Source organism: Ciconia boyciana, chromosome 1, assembly GCF_034638445.1.
Source record: "Ciconia boyciana chromosome 1, ASM3463844v1, whole genome shotgun sequence".
NCBI classification, from domain to species: Eukaryota; Metazoa; Chordata; class Aves; order Ciconiiformes; family Ciconiidae; genus Ciconia; species Ciconia boyciana.
Window position 1 is genome coordinate 78694948 of NC_132934.1, and position 22093 is coordinate 78717040.

At 42.3% G+C, this 22093-nt stretch overlaps 1 protein-coding gene across 18 annotated transcripts in view; it reads left to right on the plus strand.

Moving 5' to 3' along the window:
• Positions 1–22093, plus strand: part of PRR5 (proline rich 5) — a 93681-nt gene that overhangs the window by 40095 nt on the left and 31493 nt on the right. For 10 of the 18 annotated variants that reach the window (XM_072876156.1, XM_072876166.1, XM_072876085.1 and 7 more), the window contains 4 exons: positions 10161–10241; positions 16808–16856; positions 17534–17591; positions 21979–22070. In XM_072876156.1, the coding sequence (XP_072732257.1) occupies positions 10161–10241; positions 16808–16856; positions 17534–17591; positions 21979–22070 (280 nt within the window). Of the gene's footprint in view, positions 1–10160; positions 10242–16807; positions 16857–17250; positions 17341–17533; positions 17592–21958; positions 22071–22093 lie in introns of all 18 variants that reach the window. The other 8 variants (XM_072876110.1, XM_072876127.1, XM_072876136.1 and 5 more) reach the window with 4 other exon arrangements.

A 22093-nucleotide genomic window follows, 5' to 3' on the forward strand; every position in this document is an offset into this window, starting at 1 on the left:
TCACATTAATACAAATATCTCTCTGTGTGTATGTATGTGCGCATGCAAGCACACACACTTTGGACAGGGAAAAATAAGCCCTGATTGTTTCTTTATTGTGTTTATACATCTGAATTTTATTACTGTTTGACAAAAAAACCGCCATGCAAACATTTTGTTGAGAATGTGTCACTTAGCACAGATATTCAGAAAGCATCTTAATGACCGTTTTGGTGACACCCTTAAAGATGAGTCTAAGTCATTAAGAATTATGTTACATCCTTTTTGAAAATGAAATGTCATCTCCTGGGTCACCGCTTGGAAAGCATCATTTGTAATGTTTTATAATTGTATGGCAGTACAGCTGTAGGAAGAAAAATACCAGTGAACTATAGACACATTTGCTAAAGGTATTTGAGTTCTGAGCAAAAAAAAAAAATTATAAAATATCACATCTTCTGTCCCTCTCACCACTCGATTTGTGGTTTCATGCCTGCATTATGAATTAGTTGTTTAATGCCAGCAGCGCACCAAGCACTGAAACTGTACCGGTCACAAAAGAGACTGAGTTTCTGCTCAAATGCCATGCTACTTATATGACCTGGAGTTGTCCCCAAGGTCCGGATGGTGGTGGTGATTAAAGGCTAGATTGGGCCACCTTGGCCTGTGCCAGTTGGGGTTTCACTTGGCCAGTAGCCCCATGGGAAGCCACAGGGAGTAAGATACTGCTTGGTATGAACCAGGGTGACAGAATACGGTCCCCAAAGCCTTTTTGTGATGGTGTGCTGACAGCTTTTATTGGCAGGGATTAGCATTTCCAGGTCTTGCTTGAGGGGAAGGAGCCGTGGAGGCAGATGCGAATGGGGAGCAGATCAGGCACCAGGCTTGCTGGGAGGGGAGAGCTCCAGGCTTAGGAGCTGCTAATATTCAAACCAGACAGTTTTTCTAAGTGAGCCGGAGCAAGAGTTTGTTGTTTTTAATTCGGACAGGACAGGTATAGCTCTGGCCAGAAGTGGTGCCTATCAGCAAGCTAGACTTCTGTGCTTTTCATCCAAACAATTAGACAACCGTCCCATCGCCTCTTCCTGGAATAGGTGTCCGCCAGTCATCCTGTCGCTGCTTTGTGTGAACTCAGGCCTAACTGTGCTTTCCTGCCACGGGTTGCCTTTTCCCTGTGCAGGGATCGCTGGGCCATCCCTGCCATTTGGTGGCATGTGCCTCCAAAACACCTTGGGAGCACTGGCAGAGCTGCTGTCATGCGGTGGCAGGCTGGTGCTACCTGCGGTGGCAAGTCAAGTGGGCATCGCATGCCTGAACTAACAGCTGCCTAAAGCTATGGCACATAATGTAGATTACAAGCCAGTTGCACTGCATGGGCAAAGGGAAGGCCCTTTATTTCTTATTTAATACTGCAAGGCTTTCTCCTAAGCGGAAGAGAGAGTGAGGGTAATTCTTCTTTGAGGCGCAAAAAGACTTGTATCCTCTCTGGAGCTTATCCTCAGGAAAGCAAGGGCTTAAATGATGTTGGATTAGTTGTATTAAGAAGTTATCCACTGTAGCTGCTGCCTATCATCAGTGCGTGCCCATCTTGGCATGTGTGACAGGGTCTGGTCTTGAGGGAGTCGATGTTCAGCTCTCCTCGAGAGACCGTACCATCAATATGGCAAACTGAGCATCTAAACTTTGACTCACCAGAAATCTCGGGTGGGTTTTTAAAATCTTGGGCTGTGGAAGGTTTTTTATTTTTCCCCTGCAAAATTAAAACACCCCAACAGAGGACTAGCATACCATACTTTGGTTTATGGGAATATTTGTTCTTCCAAATGAAAGGATTGCCTGTGCTCTTTCATTCTGTGCAGTATCAAGCATAAGAGCTTGCTGATCAAGGAAGTCGAGGTGCACCAGCAGAGCTCTTCCCTCTCACCAAGCCTGGCTGTTCTATATTTAAATGTCTGCTGGTTTCTTGCCTAATGTTAGCAGCTGTGCCTGGGTGTGGCATGTGTGTATCTGCTTTTGAAAGAGGCTTTGAACCAAGTTCATCAAAACTGATGTGGGGGAGGTAAAGCACAACCCCACGGCACGCTCTGCCCCACACGACACTGCTGATCCCGTGCTGAAAGTCAGCCCTTTGAGGTGGAGCAAGGATGCTGCCTTGGCCCCGCTGGGGACTGTGCGGAAATGCTGCCGAGCCGGAGTTTTGCTGGTGGGGTCTTCTGCAAGGTAGCAGCTCTCTCACCGTGGGTTTTTTCTGAGGAGGATATGTGGCTCCCCTTCAGCAGTCGGCTTGTGTGTGGCTGCAGTCTGGCTGCCCAGCGACATCCCCTCTGCCGCCTCTGCTCTGTTCAGACTGGTCTCAGCCCTCAGACTGTTTATACCAGACGATGCCTGCTGCTTTCTGGCACCGAGGGAGGGCAAACTGCAGGAGCTTCATCGCAGGGTTCAGTGTGCAGGGGCACGTAGCTCTCGGTGTGAGCAAGGAAGGTCTCTTCCACCCAAATAACTTTCCTTCACCTCCAAACTAAAACGCTGTAAAACTTCTTGACACTGTTAGATCAAAGCGAAATCGGTGCCGAGCTGCTGTCTGCTACTATGCAAATTAGACTTTATATCACAGATTTTTCTAAGCTTGCTTTCCCATGAACCCCAAAAGATCTGTACAGCAACACACCGGCAGTGCACGTTAACTAGCAACCAGCAGCAACATAGTGGAACAATACAGTTTCGTTACAGCTCACAGAATTTGCATTGGATTAAAATAGCTTAGATTTTTTCACTAGCATTGTCTTCAATTCCTTTTCTCCCCTCCTTTTCTGCTTCAGGCAAAAAATGAGGGCTGAATGCTGACTAAACCAATTGGACTGAGAATCCCAGGGTTTTTAATCTTGAGCTTGCAAGCCAGGGGGGCCCCTCTCAGGGCAAATAAAATTCATCGCGAGGTTTTCATTCTGACTGAGCTAGCACAGACTGCCTAATCAGGAGCTGATACTGTTTGAGTTGTGCTGTGGGAAAGCCTCTAGTCAAAGGCACTTAGATCCTCTTTGGTGTAAGAAGATGGGGAAAATTCATAGAAACGTGAAGGAGTAGGAGATAGCAAAGAAAAGGCGAAGAAAACACAGATGAGATGCCTGTGACATTAATGAGATCGGCAGTAGATCCAAGGAGACATATGGAATCAGAAAGAGTTTTATAGTTTGGGCTAATTTTTATAGGTTTGTAATAAGCACAATAACTTGCTGTGAAGTAATTTTTACAGTCGTGGGAACCATATTTCATCTTCTGATTAAAAATGAATGTTTTTTCAGATCACAGGGAGGCTTTTCTAGTGGAGAAAACATTCCAGACCAGCATATTTATCTACTACTTCTACTCGGAAATTTTATTTTTTCCAATATTTAGTGTTCGTTTAGAAATATTTTGAAATATTTCTGCCTGTCTGAGGATCACCTTCTTTTTCCTGACCCTTTATTTGGAGCCCTCTTTGGAGCATTTGGCCATGTGCATGCATGGGAGGCAGACAGAGCCGAGCTACAGGGTGGGGAGGAGGGATGGGGGGGTGAAGGGGACTTCCCAGCTGGTCAAGCCACCACCGCACCATGAAGTGCATGCCAGCCTTGGCTACAGTAATAGAAAGTGGTGATGGTGGAGGATTGCTGCTCCCCTAGCCCTCCAGACGTATTTATACTTGCTTGAATGCAGGTATAATTGGAAGCCAAAATCTCCTTAATCCTCCACTCTGTAGAGATATTAACTCTTGGTAACACTTCAGGGAAGTCCCTTCACCTGTCTGTCTCAACTTCTTCATATGTAAGAGTGCTTATAGTTGGTGAAGTTAGTGAACTAATGTCTCTAAAACTCTTTGAAGATGGAGTTTTGCAGACCAGCTTATTTTCACTTGTATGATCCAGTGTGTTACTGCAGCCTGTCCCTCTTTGCAGATTGCTTTACTTTGGGTAGAAATTTCAGAAACGTAAGTGGACTAGCAGCTGCAAGCTTATTTTGCAAGGGTCAAGGCCTCATGGATAGCCTGTGGAGTTGCAGCTGGACTGAAGCTGTGCTGAAAATGGGCTCTTCCCCATTGGATTAAGCTAATTCAGGAAAATGAGGTTTTATTGTGGAGCGAGAGTGTTTTCAAGGAGGTTTTGATGCAAGTATATCACGTTAATTATTGTTAATTAGCTATTCCCGTAACTGTCCAGAGGAAAAGAGCCCTAAGTCACTTAGTCACTTTTGAAAATGAAAATGTTGCCTTTAACTACCCGGTACTCACAGGGTGTGACTATTCACACAGCATTGTTTTCGCTCATGGACTTCACCTGGAGCATTTGCAAACACTAAATAAAAAATGCTGTGATATTTTCACCCATGCTGTTTGCGTGTGAAGGTAGTGACTGCTTTAGAGAACCAAAATTATCTGCGTGCTGTGCATGAATGAAAATGTGGGCCACTGCTTTGCCTGGAAATGCCAAGCTGGGAGGGCTATGGCGACGGTCGAAGCACACAGGATGTCAGGATTCAGACAGAGACTTGCGAGCCCAACTTTGCAGTTGTTCCTCAACTCTGTGGACAAACTGATTCTGACCTGGTAGAAACCAGTGTTTTAATCACAATAGTTTTCCCTTCTTGGCTTCTTAAAAACATCAATGAAAGAACAGGGGTGGTACTTCAGTGCTGGGGGGAGCCACCATCCCACCCACCAAAGGCAGTGGTATCTGGGTGGACAACTAGTGACTCAAGGGAAATGTATGTTTTGGTGGCATTGAGCTACTTAGGCAGTGGCTTTCTATTATGCAAAAATCAGAATAATAAAACCCACCCACTCTGTCTTGGCACTCACACTGTTAGGCTCATTGGGAGTGCCGTCAGCGAGCATCCAACTTTGTACCCTGGGGATTTCCTTCCCCCTGGGGGGGGACACCTTCCAGATCCCTTCGTGCTAAAGCCGACGGTGGGGAAGGTCTGTGCTGTGGGTGCTGAAGCTGTCATTCCCTACATTTCAGGTGGCCAAATAGCAAGTCCTGGAGCCGCTACCTCCTCTGGAAGATCAGGCAAATCTAGAATGAGTAGTCTGTCCAAAGAGGTGAAGTTTCTTGGGCTGCTGGGTTGATTTTTGTTGCTGTGAGTGCTGCCTTCATTGTAGGTAGTTTTCTTTTGGCATTCCGTGCCCACTGTGGGACAGATGAGTACAATACATTGCTGGAGCCACCTGAGATTTTGTCTTAATTCTAAAGGCACCCCCCCCCAAAAAAAAAAACAACAAAAAAAACCAAAAAAAAAAAACCCTGGTCTCTGCAGTTTTCCGATCCTGATTTCCCCTCCTACAGCCAGCCTGCTCTAGCCATGCTTCTCTCTTCCCTGCCCACCCACTGACCTGTGGGAAGCCTCCTCCCAAGGCTTCTTTCTGCCCCGCTGCTGGTCTCTCCAAATGTCTTCTTCTAGCTGTAGTCTTCAGACCAAGAGTTACCCATGGCATATGTTTTTATGGAAAGGTGCCATCACAATGTATCTTAGCACTGGGACTCGGGTTAAATAACACTGCCACAGCAGTTTACCCCAATTCATACCAGTTGAGGAGCTGGCTAATGAATTGGGGTTGTGCTTTCAAGAAATGACATAATCCTGTAACTCAGAGATTAGCCTTTTCTCGCGGTGTGAGCGTAGCTGTAGCTTGTTTCAAAGGTGCACTGCTCAGGTGCACAGAGCTTCCAGGTCCCCCTTGTTCCAGCAGAAGATACTGGTGGGGGAGTGTGAGAAATTGCTCGTTTCCTTAAGCAGGAGGAAGTGCAGTGTTGCAGGAGTAGGAGGTTACATCTGCGCTTCTGTGGATAATGTATCTGTTGGTACAATACAGCAAACCAGAAGCATGTATAACCCTGGATGTACATGATAGAGTCTGGTCTTGATTGGAGACTGGAACCTTATGAATAAGGGCAGTACTGAGCATGGGCAGTTCAGGAGCTGACCTTTTTTTTGGTCTCTTTTGGGCTCTTTTTTGTCTCCTCTGTGGTGCTGTGTTCTTGTGCATACATTTACACACACACAGCAACTACAGGGAAGGTATTTGGAGTAATATCAGTGCATAAGTGCACCCATTATTAACTTTCATGTTGTAAAAGAGTTACAGAAGGCAGTTTACAAGGGATTTCCAATTCAGGTTAACTATTAAAATATAAGTTTAATTACATACATTATTGACTTAAGCCCCAGTGGAGGCTGGTTGCAGGCACAAGTAAAGGTGTTCTACCCACCTCAAGCATCTTGCAGGACTTCTGTGTGTAAGCAGCAGCTCAGATTTTCTTTACTCCGAAAGGTTGTACTATTCTGACTAAACCCTTTTAAACAATCACTCATTATAGAAACCATAGCATTACTTTGATTTAAGCAAGGGTTGGGTTTGTTTTTTTCATTAGCTTAAGGTAACTAAAGATTTAAGCTAGCTTTTTATTATCTTGACACCAACTTATGCCACTGATAGCATCCTGGTTATTCCAGCTCCTCTTTGTTGCTTCTCGGGCAAGTGTGGAGGGCCAGATCACGGTGGCATTCCCACGCCGCGTGCAGCCTGGGACTGCATGCCTGCACCCTGCAGGCACCTGCTGCTGTCTTTGATAGGAAGGAAAGGTAGCTGGTCAACGCAGCAGGGCCAAGACTTGTTTTCCAGACAAGGCAGTTGTCCCTCACTACGAGGAAGATCCCAGGCAGATTAAAAGGTCACCACTAGGATGTTTTATGTAGGTGCAGTTCTACTACATGGGCAATAACTTAAATGTTCACAACCTGTGCCCCTAAGTTCTTGTTGAAAAAGCTTGTGCTCTCTTATTTCTTTGAGGAATAATAATGGACCTGTTAAGCTGGAAAGAGAAAACCTCCCCCTCGTTTAGAAAGGAGTGCCAGAGAGAAGGAGAGAGAGCATGCTGGCTTCTAGGAGAGATATTTAGTCATTCTTCTCTGCAGAAGGCTGGCAGGGAACATTACAAAGTTCATTTCCGAATCAGAAGAGCGTGTAAAGACTGCTTGTTTTATTCACTACATTAATCGTACTTCACATATTACTCATAATATTAAAATACCCAAGTTGCTTCACTGTATACCAGAGACATTTAGCTGCCAATTTTCAAATAATCGTAAATTGAGTGTGTCTGTTTGAGCCAGCCAAAATAAGCTGGGTTAGATCATGAGTGTATGTCTGTGCACGTGAGTGTAGGGGGGAAAGAGGGACCAATATGATGGGAGGGGGGAGTGCTTAACGCCTTGGAAACGTCCTCAAAGGAGCAAAAGAGAGAAAAGGATAATGGTTCCTATTTTGATCTGCTTGTGCGTTTCTCCACAGCGGATCATATCCTTCACCTGCCACTTCTAATTTCCTTTTTCCACAGATGAACAGGGCTAAGCTTTTCTAGCAGTGCATGTCTTTGCTGTTCAGCGTTGTTGTGTGCCTGCATTTCGAATCCCTCAGTGAACAGCAGCAGTTTTACCTTCCAGCCCAGTCCTCTGCTTCCAGCAAGCTTTGAAAGGGGTTGTCTTACCAGGGACCTGGGGAGGTTTAACATGGGCACCTGAGGTCCCCACACACACTCCACTGCCGGCTGGCATAGCGCCTGCAATGACATCCCCTTGCAGTGGGAGCAGCCGTATGTGGCTGGATCTGGCCTTGAGCCAACCAAGCTTGTCCGCCAGTGGGAATCAGGCTTTCTCCCACTGAAGACCTTATGAACAAATACCACCTTTAGCTCTCCTTCATAATACAGGGCAACCCCAAGTCCTGGTACCTCCAGGATGGGCAAATCTGGTCCTGGTTTTGCTTTCCAGAGTTCTGAAGCTGGTTGCTGCTCCATTGCACCAGACTCCAGCGCAGTGTGAGCAGGGGGAGGTCAGCTGCAAAGCTCTGAAAAATGATGTTGCAGAGTCACTGGTAAAACCAGATCCCCAGGAGGGATCTGCATGCTGTAGCTTCTGATCCTCGGAAGATCTTTTCAGTAGATATTCTAGGGGTGTGATTTAAGTTAGTGACCCCCAAATACAATTCCTGAGACCCTTCGTGGGTGGTTGTTACTATTCCTTGCTCCTGCTGAGTACAGGCTGGGAGGTGGTATGCAGAATGAGAGCCACCCAGGGAGACAGTGCAGAGCAGGAAAACTTCTGCCCTGTGGTTTTTTTCAATAAGCCTTAAGATATCATCTCCCCTTATCAGATGCAGCATTGAATAGGAAGAGAGGCACAAACCAAAATCTGGATTTTCCCTTTGCGATCAGGAGGATTGTGAGGGAAGAAGAAAAAAGCAGTGACAATGATGGCATGTAATACTGCTGTTGATAATTATACTCATTGCTTTTGTTGTGATTTTCATAAATATATCTTAAAACACCCTTTAGTGGTCAGTGTCATCATCTTTATTTTACACGTGGGGTAACTGAGGCAGACAGAATTGAAATAACTTGCAGTCACTGCCAGCGATGGGAATGGTCATTTCAGTAAAAGCAGTTGTATTAGAACCTGAGTAGCAGCAGTATGAGCAGTGGAGCTGATAAAGGTTGCTTTCTTGTATGTTAGTGTCAGAAAGCTAAAACATCTATTTGCATGTTGAATAAAGGCTGAGGTCACCCTGCAGTATGTTCTTGGTCACTAAAAGATGCTCCTTCTACCCCAGATGAAACCTAAAAGATCTTAATGTTTTGGGGACTTCCACTCCATAGTTAAAGGTGGTAGAAATTCTGAAGCAGTTCCAGGAGTGGAGGAGTGGGGATGATCTGACAGATGGAGGGACCATGTGAGTCTTCTTTCCTTTTGGAGTCAAATCTGTGAGGCTATAAAAGGTGGCACTGGGTTGGGGAAGGGGAAGGAGACTTCTTCTTCCTTCTACTAATGCTGGAACAGGTTTGGTCTCACCTTTCTCTGGCATTTCTTTACCTTTGTCCTCAGACTTAAGCTCAGTGATTTAGGCTGATGTGTCATCACGCTAATTGTGTCAGGTGTATTTCAGGAGCATTTCCTGGCTTCATCTTGAAGCACATACGCATTTCAGTAACCCTTTGAGGTGCAGTCTTGTTAAGTTCATGGGACCAGTAAGCATCCCTGCTAAGCACGTGGATTGCCAGGTACCTGTAGTACCTGGCAGGTTTTTGCCATTCAGCGTCCTAGAATTTATGGGGCTGGTGGCCATACACCCAGGGACAGATGGTATTGGGTATGTGACTTTCTGTTGAGCCAGAGAATTTTGTGGTCTCAATCCTGTCTTGATTTGCATCTGATTGCAGCAGAAAGTCACCACCTCTAAGTAACATCTGCTTGCAGAACAGTTACAAATGGCATTGAAAATTAAAAGGGAGTATTTTTGTAGGACAGGTGGTTTGCCTATGCCTACCACATCGCTGCCTCTCTTGCTGTCCACCTTAGAAACTCTAGACCTGTTGTTCATTCAGTGCAGCCTTGGTTTTCCTTTACCTGGAGCAAGAGCGTAAATCTTTGAGAAATGAGTAAGTGGTAATAGGAAACAGTCTTTGTAATCAATTGCCCCTTTTCTGTTGTTTTATTTTTGAAAATGAATGAGAGATTGGTTAAATTAACTTAAAATTCATAATTGTCCAGTGCTCGGGGGTTTTTTTGTTTTTTTTTTAAAGAACTAACCATCCTTGAGATTCCATTCTAGTAAAGGGGTGCTATATTTGTGGGTTAAACTCCAGGTAGTGTCCACCCTGGATAAATGCTGACTTGTTGATAAAGAAATCAAGTAGCCATAGCTCAGACAAACGTATGCCAACAATGCTGGGAATATCATCACTGATCTCATAGTGAAGCTGTTAATTGTCTCTCTGGTGAGCCGTAGAGACAAAAATATACTTAAAGATGCTTCAAAATACTTAATATATGAATATCTTAAAAGTTATACTTAATATACTTGAAGTACCTAAAATATATAAGCTGAAGTTTTCTGAAATTACTGATTTCAGATGTGGAACTGTTGAAGTTACCAAGTTGGAACAAATCAAAAAGAACTGATGTTCAAAGATGTCATCTATTTTCTAGGCAATAATTCCCTTCAAGGCATCTGGGATAGGGTACCAGAAGTCACCTATGACTTTTAAAAAGGTCCTGCAGTGTCTAGGCAGGGGTGTTAGGCTTATTGTGGAAGTGATACCCTTCTAGAATGTGATCAGTTGCTAATGACTCCTAATGTCCTCTTTCAGTATCCACAATGGAGTAATAGCAGTGTTCCAGCGTAAGGGTCTCCCGGACCATGAACTTTACAACCTCAATGAAGGAGTCAGGTAAGAGACTCTATGCAAGGTGTTATTAGCCAGCGTGCACAGTACTGTTTGCTAGCACTTGCACTTGAAAGCTTCTACAGCAGTGTTATGTTTTTGTTTTTTTCCCAGTGGTAGTTTCAGCCAGTACAGTCAATATGGCCTGAGTGAATAGCTGTTGCTGATGTGTGTCAACACCTCGCTCCGTAGCAAGAGCTGAGTTCCCCTTCTGCAGAGGAGGTATTTAGCTGTGAGGAGGATGGATTATTTCAGAGTCTGTCTTGATGTACTGGATTGAAACTAAGGAAGGGAAAACCTGGACCCCTCTAGTAATGCAGCCCTATGCCACTGCAATGATGCTGCCCTTTCCATAGGTGCCAGGCCTAGCTCTGAAGTGCTTCCCTTGCATCCATGGAGGATGTAAAGCCTCCAAGCGCTCAGTGCAACACGGCAAGGGAGGGTGTCCTGCCTGGTGGTCCCTTACATCTAGCTGCTCCTTCTGCACAGGCTGAATGTGGGTTAGATGTTATAAAGCTGTCTTGTCAGCACAATGACCTGAGTAACTCAGTTTAGGGTTCCTATTTCTTTCTCATACTGTGATGATACTGTTCACAACAGACTAAATATAGACCAGTGAGATGTATAATGGGAACTTTTTTCCTTAAAAAAAAGAAAAAAAGGTGAAAATCCTACCCTTCGAGTTACTTAAGTTACAGTTGCAAATAAAAGTTTACCAAGAGATAATCTGATATCTGGATTTACAGCACTTTACTTTTTACTACTTTTTCTAGCACTTACTATTACTTACTAAACCCTCTCTCACCGACAAGGGCGAGGTAGCAGATTTCCTTTTAGAAATTTGTCCCAATGCTTTGAAGAATAAACAGTGGAAAAGAAGCTGCACTTATAAAAGACAGACAGCTTATTACATTCCCTGGCTGTCTTCAGATAAGAGCCTCAGTAATTCCCTTTCCTTTACTGCTTATTCCTACTCTATCCAGGCACTGGAGTCTGACAAAATCCATAGAATATCCAGATACTCTGGGATTATCTGTCCCTGTCTGCTTCCCAGTCTGGGATAGCTGGCCCAGTCTTGTTCCTTAAATTGTGGGAATATCTTCAGAGAAGGCCAGGCGAATGACATTTGGCCTGTGAGCTCTCTTTTTCCCTCTCTCTCTGTCTTTTTGAAATTAAAAGAAACTTATTCTCCAGTTATTTCTTACTTCTCTGGGGAGAAAATGACATACAAAGAATAGCTTTTCTAGGATGGTTGTCAGTTAGCATGATCCATCAATCATTTTGAATTAGTTATGGGAATAATGGTTGATCATTATTACTGTAAGTGCAGTTACTATTCTTCAGCTTTGTCTGAATGACAAAAAATGGTAGTTCTGGGCTGAGATTTCCTGGCCCAATGCATTTGCCTCGGGGTGCTTGTCTGCTGGTGAGGGACAGAAGAGGAAAAATTATCTGCTGATGTGACAGAGACAAATATAATCTTGTATGAACCAACAAATAGAAGATAGATAGATAGATAGGTAGGTAGGTAGTTAGTTAGTTAGTGAATTGTGCCCAGATTTTACTTTCATTTACCTGGGTATAAACCCTGCACCATGATGATGCTTGCTGATATAGTTGTGTTGAATTTATTTTAACATCCCAGGCAGCCAAACAGGCAAGCTGACTACAAATAGACTGATTTTTCTTCCATTTTATGATGGGCTTTGTTGCCACATGATAGGCCCATTTCTTTTTGTTAGGGTAAGGATAATGCTGCTTTGTTGTTATGTCAGCTGATTGCTCGGTTTTGCTCTGCTTCCTGGAGAACAACCTTGGTGACTCATACGTGAGCTGATGGACAAAATGTTGTGAAATCTAGACCGAGCTAGAGAGCTGCTGTCGTCAGTGAGGCATCAGCAGTGTAACTCTCATGGGATGAGCAAGTGTTTGGTGAGATGCAGCGTGGCTTTCAAGACTGGTTCTTGTCTACTGCTGCTTTGAGGTTGTTCCCTCTTGCCTCCAACTTGGCCTGAACAGCCTTCTAATTTATTGCCAAAAGCTGTCCATCCTCTTGGTGACAGCTCTGAGTTTGTTTTTGTGAAGCTTCTTGCGTGTGTCCTGCTTGCTTCATTCATAGAAAAAAGCTACGATGAGAAAACTGCGAGCGGGCGAAGAGGATGCAACAGCCGAAAGATCTGTCTCTAGAGTAGAGCATGGTAGTGGTATTTTTTAAAATACACCTGTTCACATGTCCATCCATGGCCTCTTTCCAGAACCTACTGCACTCCTGCTGTGTGCTTCGTTTTACTGCTGACTACAGTCAATAACATTTTAGGGCCTCCTGACTATTTGCAACCGAAGGCCTTTTGCCTCACTTAAATTCAGCTCAAAACCTAACTAAGAAATTACTTATTTGACACATACCAAAAATATCTGGCTTACTACTGTTGTTATTTAATTCAAAATAACTTTCTTTGGGTTCATGTTATTATTGAATGCAAAAATATCTGAGTCGTAAACATGACCTCAGAAGTGGAACAAGTGTATATTTGCCTTACGATTGTTTTAGATGCATTTTCCCCACAAGTACATAAGTAAAAAGAAACAAATAGCCATTATTTCCACTGGGCAGAATTTGAGTGTGGAAGAATTCAGGTAAATGGCTAATATCAGTAACTTTTTTCAACAGTTACAGGACAGTAAAAAAAGTTATTTTATTTTACCACTTTAATTAGAGCAGATTCTGGGATACTTTTCATAATTAAACCTTGAATATCCAAGTTGACTCACAGACCAAGTGTAAATATTTGAACAGTTACGTTATGCCCGCAATATTTGCACACCATCGTCTTTACTCAGGAATGTCACGTATATTCAACTACTGTATGTCACATACGTGCAAACAAATACGTATAGCTTCCTTTTCTGAACACACATCTCAAGGCTTTGAACCCTGATTATGTATGCACTGATTATTTAAGAAAACATCAGTGGGTACAAATCTGTACAGTACCATTTACTTTTCTTCTTAGAAAGCGAACTTAAATATGGAGTTATGTAGCACTCAGAAGCCCTACTACTAATAAAATCAGCGTGTGACTTCAGTCTCTTTGGTATTGCTTTAACTCCTGAATAACTCTGCTAAAGCTAATGAACTATAGTAAGGTGGTGAGAAGATACTCCAGTAACTGGGAGTATCACCAGTGTATGTCATTACTTCTTCTGAGCCCTTACTAGGTGATTTAATAGGGGATCGATTCAAAAGTCAGGTAATAAAAATCTATATGCATATACTTACTGTTTAGTATTTCTCTTGATGTATGTGTGTGATATTAGTAATCATATAGTGTTTTTTCCTTTTTCATTTCATGCACCATGTGTAATTTCAAAGTGCTTATTTACACTACTTGTAAATCAAGGATGAAAAAGAAGGAAAGGGAAACGCAGTGGAAGCAGGATGTCCTGTATTAAAGCTAATACATATTTATAGCTGCCTCTTTTCTGAGTTTCAGGATACTGATTTGATGCAAACAACGCACATTTTAGTGGCATTTCCGCTTTCGTAGCAACAGTTCAAATCCAGTGAAGTCACTTGTTTCCATTTGCTTTGTTTAACTTTATTTAACGGATATTATACAGTGTTAGACTTTTCATTCCGAGTAATGTTGCAAGAGTTAATTTGAAAATGAACCAAAGAAGTGGCAGCAGGAGGATACAAAAAAGTCAGGAGCTATTTTAGCATATTCTATGTGAATTTATATTATCATCTTAATTTATGAAGTCATTAAAGAGGCAATGAAGACCTGATACCAATGATATACAAGCTTCATAAGAGTGCAAAATGACTGGCTTCAAAATCAGATGTGCTTGAAATGAGGTCTGCTATCTGACTGGGGATCTCTTTTAGGATTAATCAGATTTTTACCTGGATTCCACCATGATGTCCCCATATCTAGATAAGGTTATTCAGTAATCTGAATTATCCAGGGTCTGACAGGTGACAACCTAACTGATTTTTGTTAAAGGAAATTAAGCAAGGATGAAAAAAAATTGCAAGCAATGTCTTGGATCCAGTTTAGTTGTGGATCTCTTTTAAATGAATATGGGTACAGAGAACATCAAACACCCGTATTCTGATGTGGCCTGAAGGCCTCACTATTTCACGAGAAATTAATTAAGGAGCATGAAGTATCTGTATTATTAGGGATTCAAAGAGCAAGATGCATTAATTGTGCTGTCAGTTCTTCTTCCACCCTATAAACAGAGATGCTAATGTAGCCATAGTGCTGCTTGCTGTGATGCAGTCCAGTGCATATAATTAACTACAGGCTGGTTGTTTAGTTTATTCACAGCTGAAAAAATGGAAATGTGGTGGGATTTTGTTTTATCCGAGGGCTAGTTATTGGATAAGTAGAACATAATTTTGTATTTCCTGCCCTAAATGCCAGGAATTATCAGTAGAACCTAAAATATGAAAAGAGAAGTTATTTGCAAATCACCTGTTCAAGACAATGAAGAATCCAGGACTAGACTTCAAAGAGCTTCTAGTTTGAGGAGAGGGTAGAAAATTAAGCAAAACCTGTCAGCATAAAGTATCAGCATTTCTTGAAACAGTGGCACAAAGAGATATCTGGGAATAAATTCTCTCTCTCATACGAGAATTCAAAACTGCAACTTCCTTGTTACTTTAACCTAAAATGGTTTATCTATCCATGTTCAAAGTAAGAAAAACCTTTAGTGCCATTGCTTGTGATCCAGAAAAAATTCACACCACCTGGACAGTAAATTCCCACTTTGAGTGAGCACGGCACTATTTGGCTATAGCATCCTTGTATTCAGTGATGTACTCTTAAGGCCTTAAGACTTTAACAGTCTTTGGGGGAGGTGTTTTTAACCCTTGCCAAGGGCTTGTCAGTGGGTACCATCGAGGATGGAGTCTCAGGGCACTGCAAGGGTTGTCCTCTCCCATATGTTGCAACATCATGCCAAGGGGGCTAGCTGTACAATGGCCATTCATGGCAATGAGAGACGTATGGCTAAAGCCTGAACTGGCTTTGAAAATTTTTGTCCATAGTTTGTCTGAACTAATCAGGTTTCTAGCAGAAAAGGATTTTGATGCTTAGGAACATCTGAAAAAACCCTTCCTTTTGTTTATTTTCTATTTAATTTATGCCTAGAGTGTTTCCACAGGGTGCTGTGAAGTCAGTATGGACATGTGCTTAAGGATAAATAAATAAGATACTGTATTTTGGCCTCCTAAAGATTGACCTGCTCCTCCTTTCCCTGAACTTTCAAAAGATTTCAAGAGGCTGTGCTGAAGCATGTGGTATTAAAAACATCAGATCCAACTCCTGCAGACTTTTTCATGGAGCGTAGGGATATGTTTTTAAACCAGACATGTATTTGTTTAGTAGTTAAAGAATTTGATTAATTAGCTATTGGTTAGTTAAAGGCATAACCCAACGGGATAGTTAACATGCTACCGAATATATCATTTACGTAACTACCCTAACTGAAGTGGGTGTTTAGATTTTAAGTCAAATTTGACTTCATTTCTTCATGGGACCTGAGGTGGTCACACAGGGACAGGTTTTCAAAAGAGCTCCAGGCCAGATTTGCAAATGTTCAGAAAACCCAGCTGGGGCTACATTTTCATAAGGTCCGAGCTCTCATTTATGCATTCTAAATAGCAACCTGAGTGCAGAGAAGTACGCCTAGCATCCAACATGTGAGACGTAAATAACATACAGCTCTTTAGCAATGTAATGAGTTTTATCTGAATACAAACGTTGGGCTTGCAGATCAGGTTGAATTCAGTTTATGAATTAGGGTTGTTTGTGGGGATTTTTTTGAATATGAGTTTGGTTTGCTCTCTGAGATTGCTTTGTAGGTTTTAGTGTAGAGGAATCATGAAAGGCAGAGCTAAACTGTTAAATTCCTACCTGCTTTTTCACTGAAACCATATGAAACTTCAGCTGTCGTGGGTCTCCTGACTGGAAGATCATGACCCTTTCAATGGAAACTAGCCAAGTTTCATGCCTGCAACAAGACCCGCAGAATATCATCCTGCTTCAGGTTTCTCTCTAAACATTTTGTCATGGCTCTTTTTTCAACCTTACACAGGACAGGGATGATTTGGCTCTGAACATGTCGGCCAAGTCATTTAGCTCAGGCCAAAAAATGAGATGGGCAGAGAGATGGGCAGAGAGGGCCAGGAGTTCTCCAGCATCTGCAACGCCAGGCACCACTGAAGCCCTGGTACAGCAGGAGAACAACGTGAGCATTTTTAAAAGGGTTAGATGTAGGATGGAAAGCATCCTCTTTTCATCAAATCTCAATTTCCTTTCATACGTATTTGTGCAACTGAGCCCTCTAAAAGCACAGCAGATGATCTTTCAACACATAGACATGCTGGTCGAAGTCTTGGTATCGTTGACCCTGTTTGCTCTATTTCTAGTTAAGGCATTATTGACAGGCTCTGTGCTCAGATGAAAATATGTTGCTATTAGTGATTCCCCCTTTTCCATACAGTACACAGCTAGTACGATTTGCTGGTTACACAGATCCTCTTCTTATTCTTTTTAATACAGGCAATTATTGAAAACAGAACTGGGATCCTTTTTCACTGAATATCTACAGGTAGGCATGTGTTTTCTTTCATTTAAATCAGATTTCGTTATATGCTACTGAGCAAAATCATTTCACCCACTCTAAATGCTGATCTGGAGCCCCTTGAAACCATTCAGAGATGTCCACTGACTTCTCTGTGTTCTGTCATTTATGCACTAATCAGGTTTGGATTTTATATATATATAATTAGATAGTGAAAGCCCAAACCATGGAATAGATTTGTGCAGTCACTGTGTTTCTGTATGACATTGCTGTCTTTCAGTAGGCTTCAGACATTCTCTTTAAACTTAAATTTTAAGTTCCTGAGTAAACCAGTTAAGTTCATTGTAGTATAGTTAATAGGAAAGACATTAGTAGTAAGTACACACTGTCTATTGAAGCAGTATTCTTTCTGCTTCTCTAGGACAGAGTACATGCTTTGTGGGTCAGCCATTTGAAGTTTGAGAAGCACCTTGTACTACACAGAATACGTGCTGTATCCTGAAAGCAGTAGGTGATTATATCATCATTTGACGAGTGTCCCAAGTGATTTAAGCAAGATGGACACAGGAAGAGTCCTTTGATGATTGATCATTAAAATATAAGACCGCCTTTATTGTCAAAAGTTAAGAATGAACAAAATGTGAAATATGATGGCTGTAGGGAAGTACAGAATTGAGTAAAGGTAGTCTATATTTTATTTACAGAATCAGCTGCTCACAAAAGGCATGGTGATCCTAAGGGACAAGATCCGGTTTTATGAAGGTAACTTGGATTTTAGCATGGCTGTCTATGTCTGTCACAGGAGTTTTAGCAAATGCATTCTGGAGGCAGTGTGATGCTTTTCACTGTCTTCCCGGGACTATGGATTCGTTTGTATCAATTCATTCCTGCAGTCTGTTGTTGTGTCCTGCCTTGGTGTTCCCATTGGCTTTCATCAAGGAGAGGTGATTGCCTAGAGCAGCAGTGAGGGAGTAAGGGAAACATTACCTCCAGCATAGATACTTCCTTCTCCTTCAAATATAGCCTGCTCAATGTTAAGGAAAAGTGGAAAAATAGAGTGAGATATCTTAATAAACAAAAAACTAAGCACTAAGATCCCAGTTAGTTGAAGCATCTGGCTAAGTCCAAAATAATGCTGTAGGTTGTTTTAAGAGTTATTCTGGATTCATGCTTACATAAACGAGGTCAGACACTGTCTTTTTTTACAGTCAAGGCTCCATTTGTCTGTCTGCACCTTCTGGAGGTGTCACCTTATGGAAGTAAACATCAAGGATAACCTCCATCCAATGCGTCGTTTTACAGTCACCCTCATTTTGTGTCCTATGCTGTTGCGCGGCATTTAGATGTGCTGCTAAATATGCTGTTTTGTCCTAGATGTAGGCATACAAGTTGCACCAAGGGAGGTTTAGGTGGGATATTAGGAAAAATTTCTTCACTGAAAGGGTTGTCAAGCATTGGAACAGGCTGCCCAGGGAAGTGGTTGAGTCACCATCCCTGGACGTATTTAAAAGACATGTAGATGTGGCACTTAGGGACATGATTTGGTGGTGGACTTGGCACTGTGAGGTTTGTGGTTGGACTCGATGATCTTAAAGGTCTTTTCCAACCTAAATGATTCTATGATTCTATACGTCATCAGAGGGTGAAATGATTTTGGAATATCTTCAATAATTATTGCCCATGTAAATAATCTGAAGATCTTTAGGGAGTCTTGAGGCAATTTTAAAGAAATGGGTCTTTCCTTTTCCAAAGCTGCAGTCATAATACCAATTAGTCTAAATATACTGTTTAAGCAGTAGCCTGGAGACAACCATTTCCATTAGTTTCAGCTATCTATAAATCCTAAATGTGAACTTTCACTACTGACAGTACAGTTGATCAGATTAAGATGGTGCTATGGGACCCAGCTTTTCTGATGAAAAGACAATAGCCCGCAAAAAGAGAACAAATTTCACATTAAAAAAAAAAAAAAAAAAAAGTACCCAAACTCTTCTAAGCTGAACACAGAATTCCTCAGTTATATAAAATAACAGCTTGGAGAGCACAAGGGGAGCTGTAAGGATCTTGAGGCCTTCATAGCTGCTTTGTAATCACAAAGGACATTGGTTTTTAAGTATCAAATCAGCAAATTACAGGCAGAGACCTGCCAAAGCCCAACCCCTTTTTCTTCTGGTTTTACTAGCTTGAAAATCAAAAATACTATCTCTGATGTTTGAGATCAAAGCTGAGATGAAAAATTGAAATATGAGACCACCAAATGGCTTTCAAATGTAGGAGCATGTTTAGCAAATACAAAATTTCAGTAAGCTGTTAAGTTTATTTTGGTTTTGAAATTTTGTATCATTTTTCGGTTGCCCCTTAAAATGCGGTCAGAAATGCTGGTAAGGTGAGGATTAAATTGGTCATGTTTTTTCCAAGTCCTTTCTCAGAAATGTCAGCTCACTAAAACTGGCAAGTTACAGGAGGGTAGCTGTAATTTAGGAATCTTATTCAGAGGCAGAGGTCTTTCTGATAGACAGCTTTCTGTTAGCTTGCCTGGGGAGCCACTGATGGATGTGAGTTTCCAAGGCTGGAATTTGGGTTTCCTGGCAGCAGAGGCAGCAGCACCCCAGAGTCCATCCTCTAGTCAGTGACCCCATGGCTCCCAAAACACCCAAGACAAAGTTGAGAGCATGGAAATCTTGGGAGCAACCATTCTGAGCAGGGCTCCCTTCCTGGGTCTGCAGCAGTAGCTGTCCTGCCCTCAAATCTCAGGTTGTCCCGCATCCTATGGTTTGAGTTTCCCTATGCAGTTGGTGTTGAAGTTTTCAAAAGAGAATAAAGATCACTTTGGAGGGTTTTTGTCCTGCAGGAGGTTTTGAAAATTTTAGCTTTTGTTGAAACGATGATTTTTTATTCTTATATATCTTTCAGGAGTTTCAATTAACTTTTAGAAGCACTGTGAAAAGTACTACATGCATTTTTATGTCATAAAAAATTGACTATATTGCGCTTCATTAAAATGAGCATTTAGAGTAACCCAGCTTCCTGGAATCTGGGAAATGCTTATGGTAAATGTAGGGATCTTTGCCTGACAGTAAAACAAACATTCTTGAAAGGACACGGAAGTCACGTTCCTCCGTGTGAAATCATCAACAAACAGTAGGAATTATTCCACAGCCCCCAGTAAAAAGCCTGCCTGGTGAAAGACAGTTAACGCTGCAGCCTTTCTGAGCTGCTGTACAGAAACCCATCACTTCACAAAACAAGCTGCCCACAAGGTGAAAGGAGTGTGGGACAGTAAAGGTATGCTTATCCCAACAGGGTAATTTGACTTCATGCAATTCTAGCAGCAAGATTTGAAAAGGACCAATGTTCAGCACCCACATCTGGAGCCAGATTTGTAAGGGCTTAGTTTCCACTTAACCTCAACTTGTGGGCAACTAACGTATTTAACTCTTTTTAAAACTCTGCCCTCAAGGCATAGAGTGGTTGGGCTTCTCCTTCATGATCGGATTTATATCTTTGAAACACTTTAGTATTTCAGACACTAGTATATGGAGGCTATAATGCAATGGGGTTTTTAAATTATTATTATTATTATCATTATTACTACTACTACTACTACTACTGCTCCTACAGCTGCTAGGAATTGTGGACCTGGTTCCCTGCTGTGTTTCACTAGAACTAATGCAAGACAAATTTTTAAAAGATTGAAAGCAAGAACACCCTTTTCAGTCTTGTGCATGAGTGTGTAGGACAGAGAGAACTCCTGCCTGGTGGTGCAGAAACAAAGACCTTGATGTGGTTCACAAGCCAGCAGCTGCAGTATAGCACGGTGATCCACATTTGTCACTGAAAGCACTTAAAGTCATCAACCCAGGAATAATTCAGGAACTGCAGGTGAGCCAGAGCTAGTGCTATTTGTCATGTGCTTAAAAATGCAGGGAGATCAAGTATCCCGTAATAAAGATTGGCACTTGCTAACTTGGAGCATAGATGCTTTCATGCAGAGTTTCTTTGTGGTGTGTGTGTAATTCTGGGCAAAATGTTCCCTGGCTGAGGCCGTAAGTAATGCTGTAATACAAAAATTAAGAATAGTATGTGATTCTGACACCAATAGTAATATTAATTGATTGCTATTGAAGTTGCTTCCTGATAAGTCATATTGTCTTGTCTGAATGCCTCATAATCATTGATGTGTTTATCTCCATAATACTTGCTGGTGGAGGTGCGGTGGCATTGCTCTTCTTTCACAGTTGCATTAGGGGCACAGGGATGCTAAAGAGCTTGCCCAAGGTCACACAGGCCATTTTGGGGAACAGGGATTTGAAGCCAGCATCCACTTATAGAGCGAGACTTCCTCTCCTGTAGATCTCGGCTCCTGCATTTGCTCTGTGTTTTACAAAATGTTCTGCAAGGAACTACGTGTCCAACTTGGTTGTAGGACCTGGCCAGGGCTTGTCCGATCACTGGGGAGGCTTCCAGGTGGCTGCAGCTGGGGAGGGAATAGAGAGAGGGAGGTGGCCTTGCTGCGAGGACCACAGGGAGCTCACATCATACCAGGTTTTGACTGCATCCTTTGAAAGTTACCGTAAAAAGTAGAGCTGCAACACCGTTCTCTTTTTCCATAGATCTTGGGTGAGATTTTTGGTGTAAGTGGAGATACAGGGAAGCTAAGGGATCAGTTTGAGGGGGTGCTTTGTGGAGGATTCTCTACAGAGTACAGTTTGCTCTGCTGGCTTACAGCTTAGAGGGCAGAGGGGAGCATGGTGGGGGAGATTTCTCTACAGGAACGTTTCCACATTTAACCTTCTGTGTCCTCCTCCTACTGCTCTCCTCCACAGCCTTGTCCAGTAGGTATTACTGCAAGAAGAGGAGGAGGTAACCTGAGCTATTATTCTTTATTCTTCACAGGGTTTTTCTGAGTAAGCTTTAACCTCAAAGTCTCTGAGTTTACTAAGAACATTAGATGTGTCATCTGAAAAGACACAAATACTGAATGATCCGACAGTGAAAGGAATACTAATTCCATACTGCTAATAGTAGCTGTTACATGATTCATCTTTGTGTATAATAGCAGATCCACATTGTTTCCTGCATGTTTTAGTCTTTGCAGTTACCTGATTACAACCTAAACTGTTCACTAGTTTGTTTTGTGTTTTTGCAGGGCAGAAACTACTGGATACCTTAGCTGAAACCTGGGATTTTTTCTTCAGTGATGTCCTGCCCATGCTTCAGGCTATTTTCTATCCTGTGCAGGTGAAAAATTACTCTGTTACTAT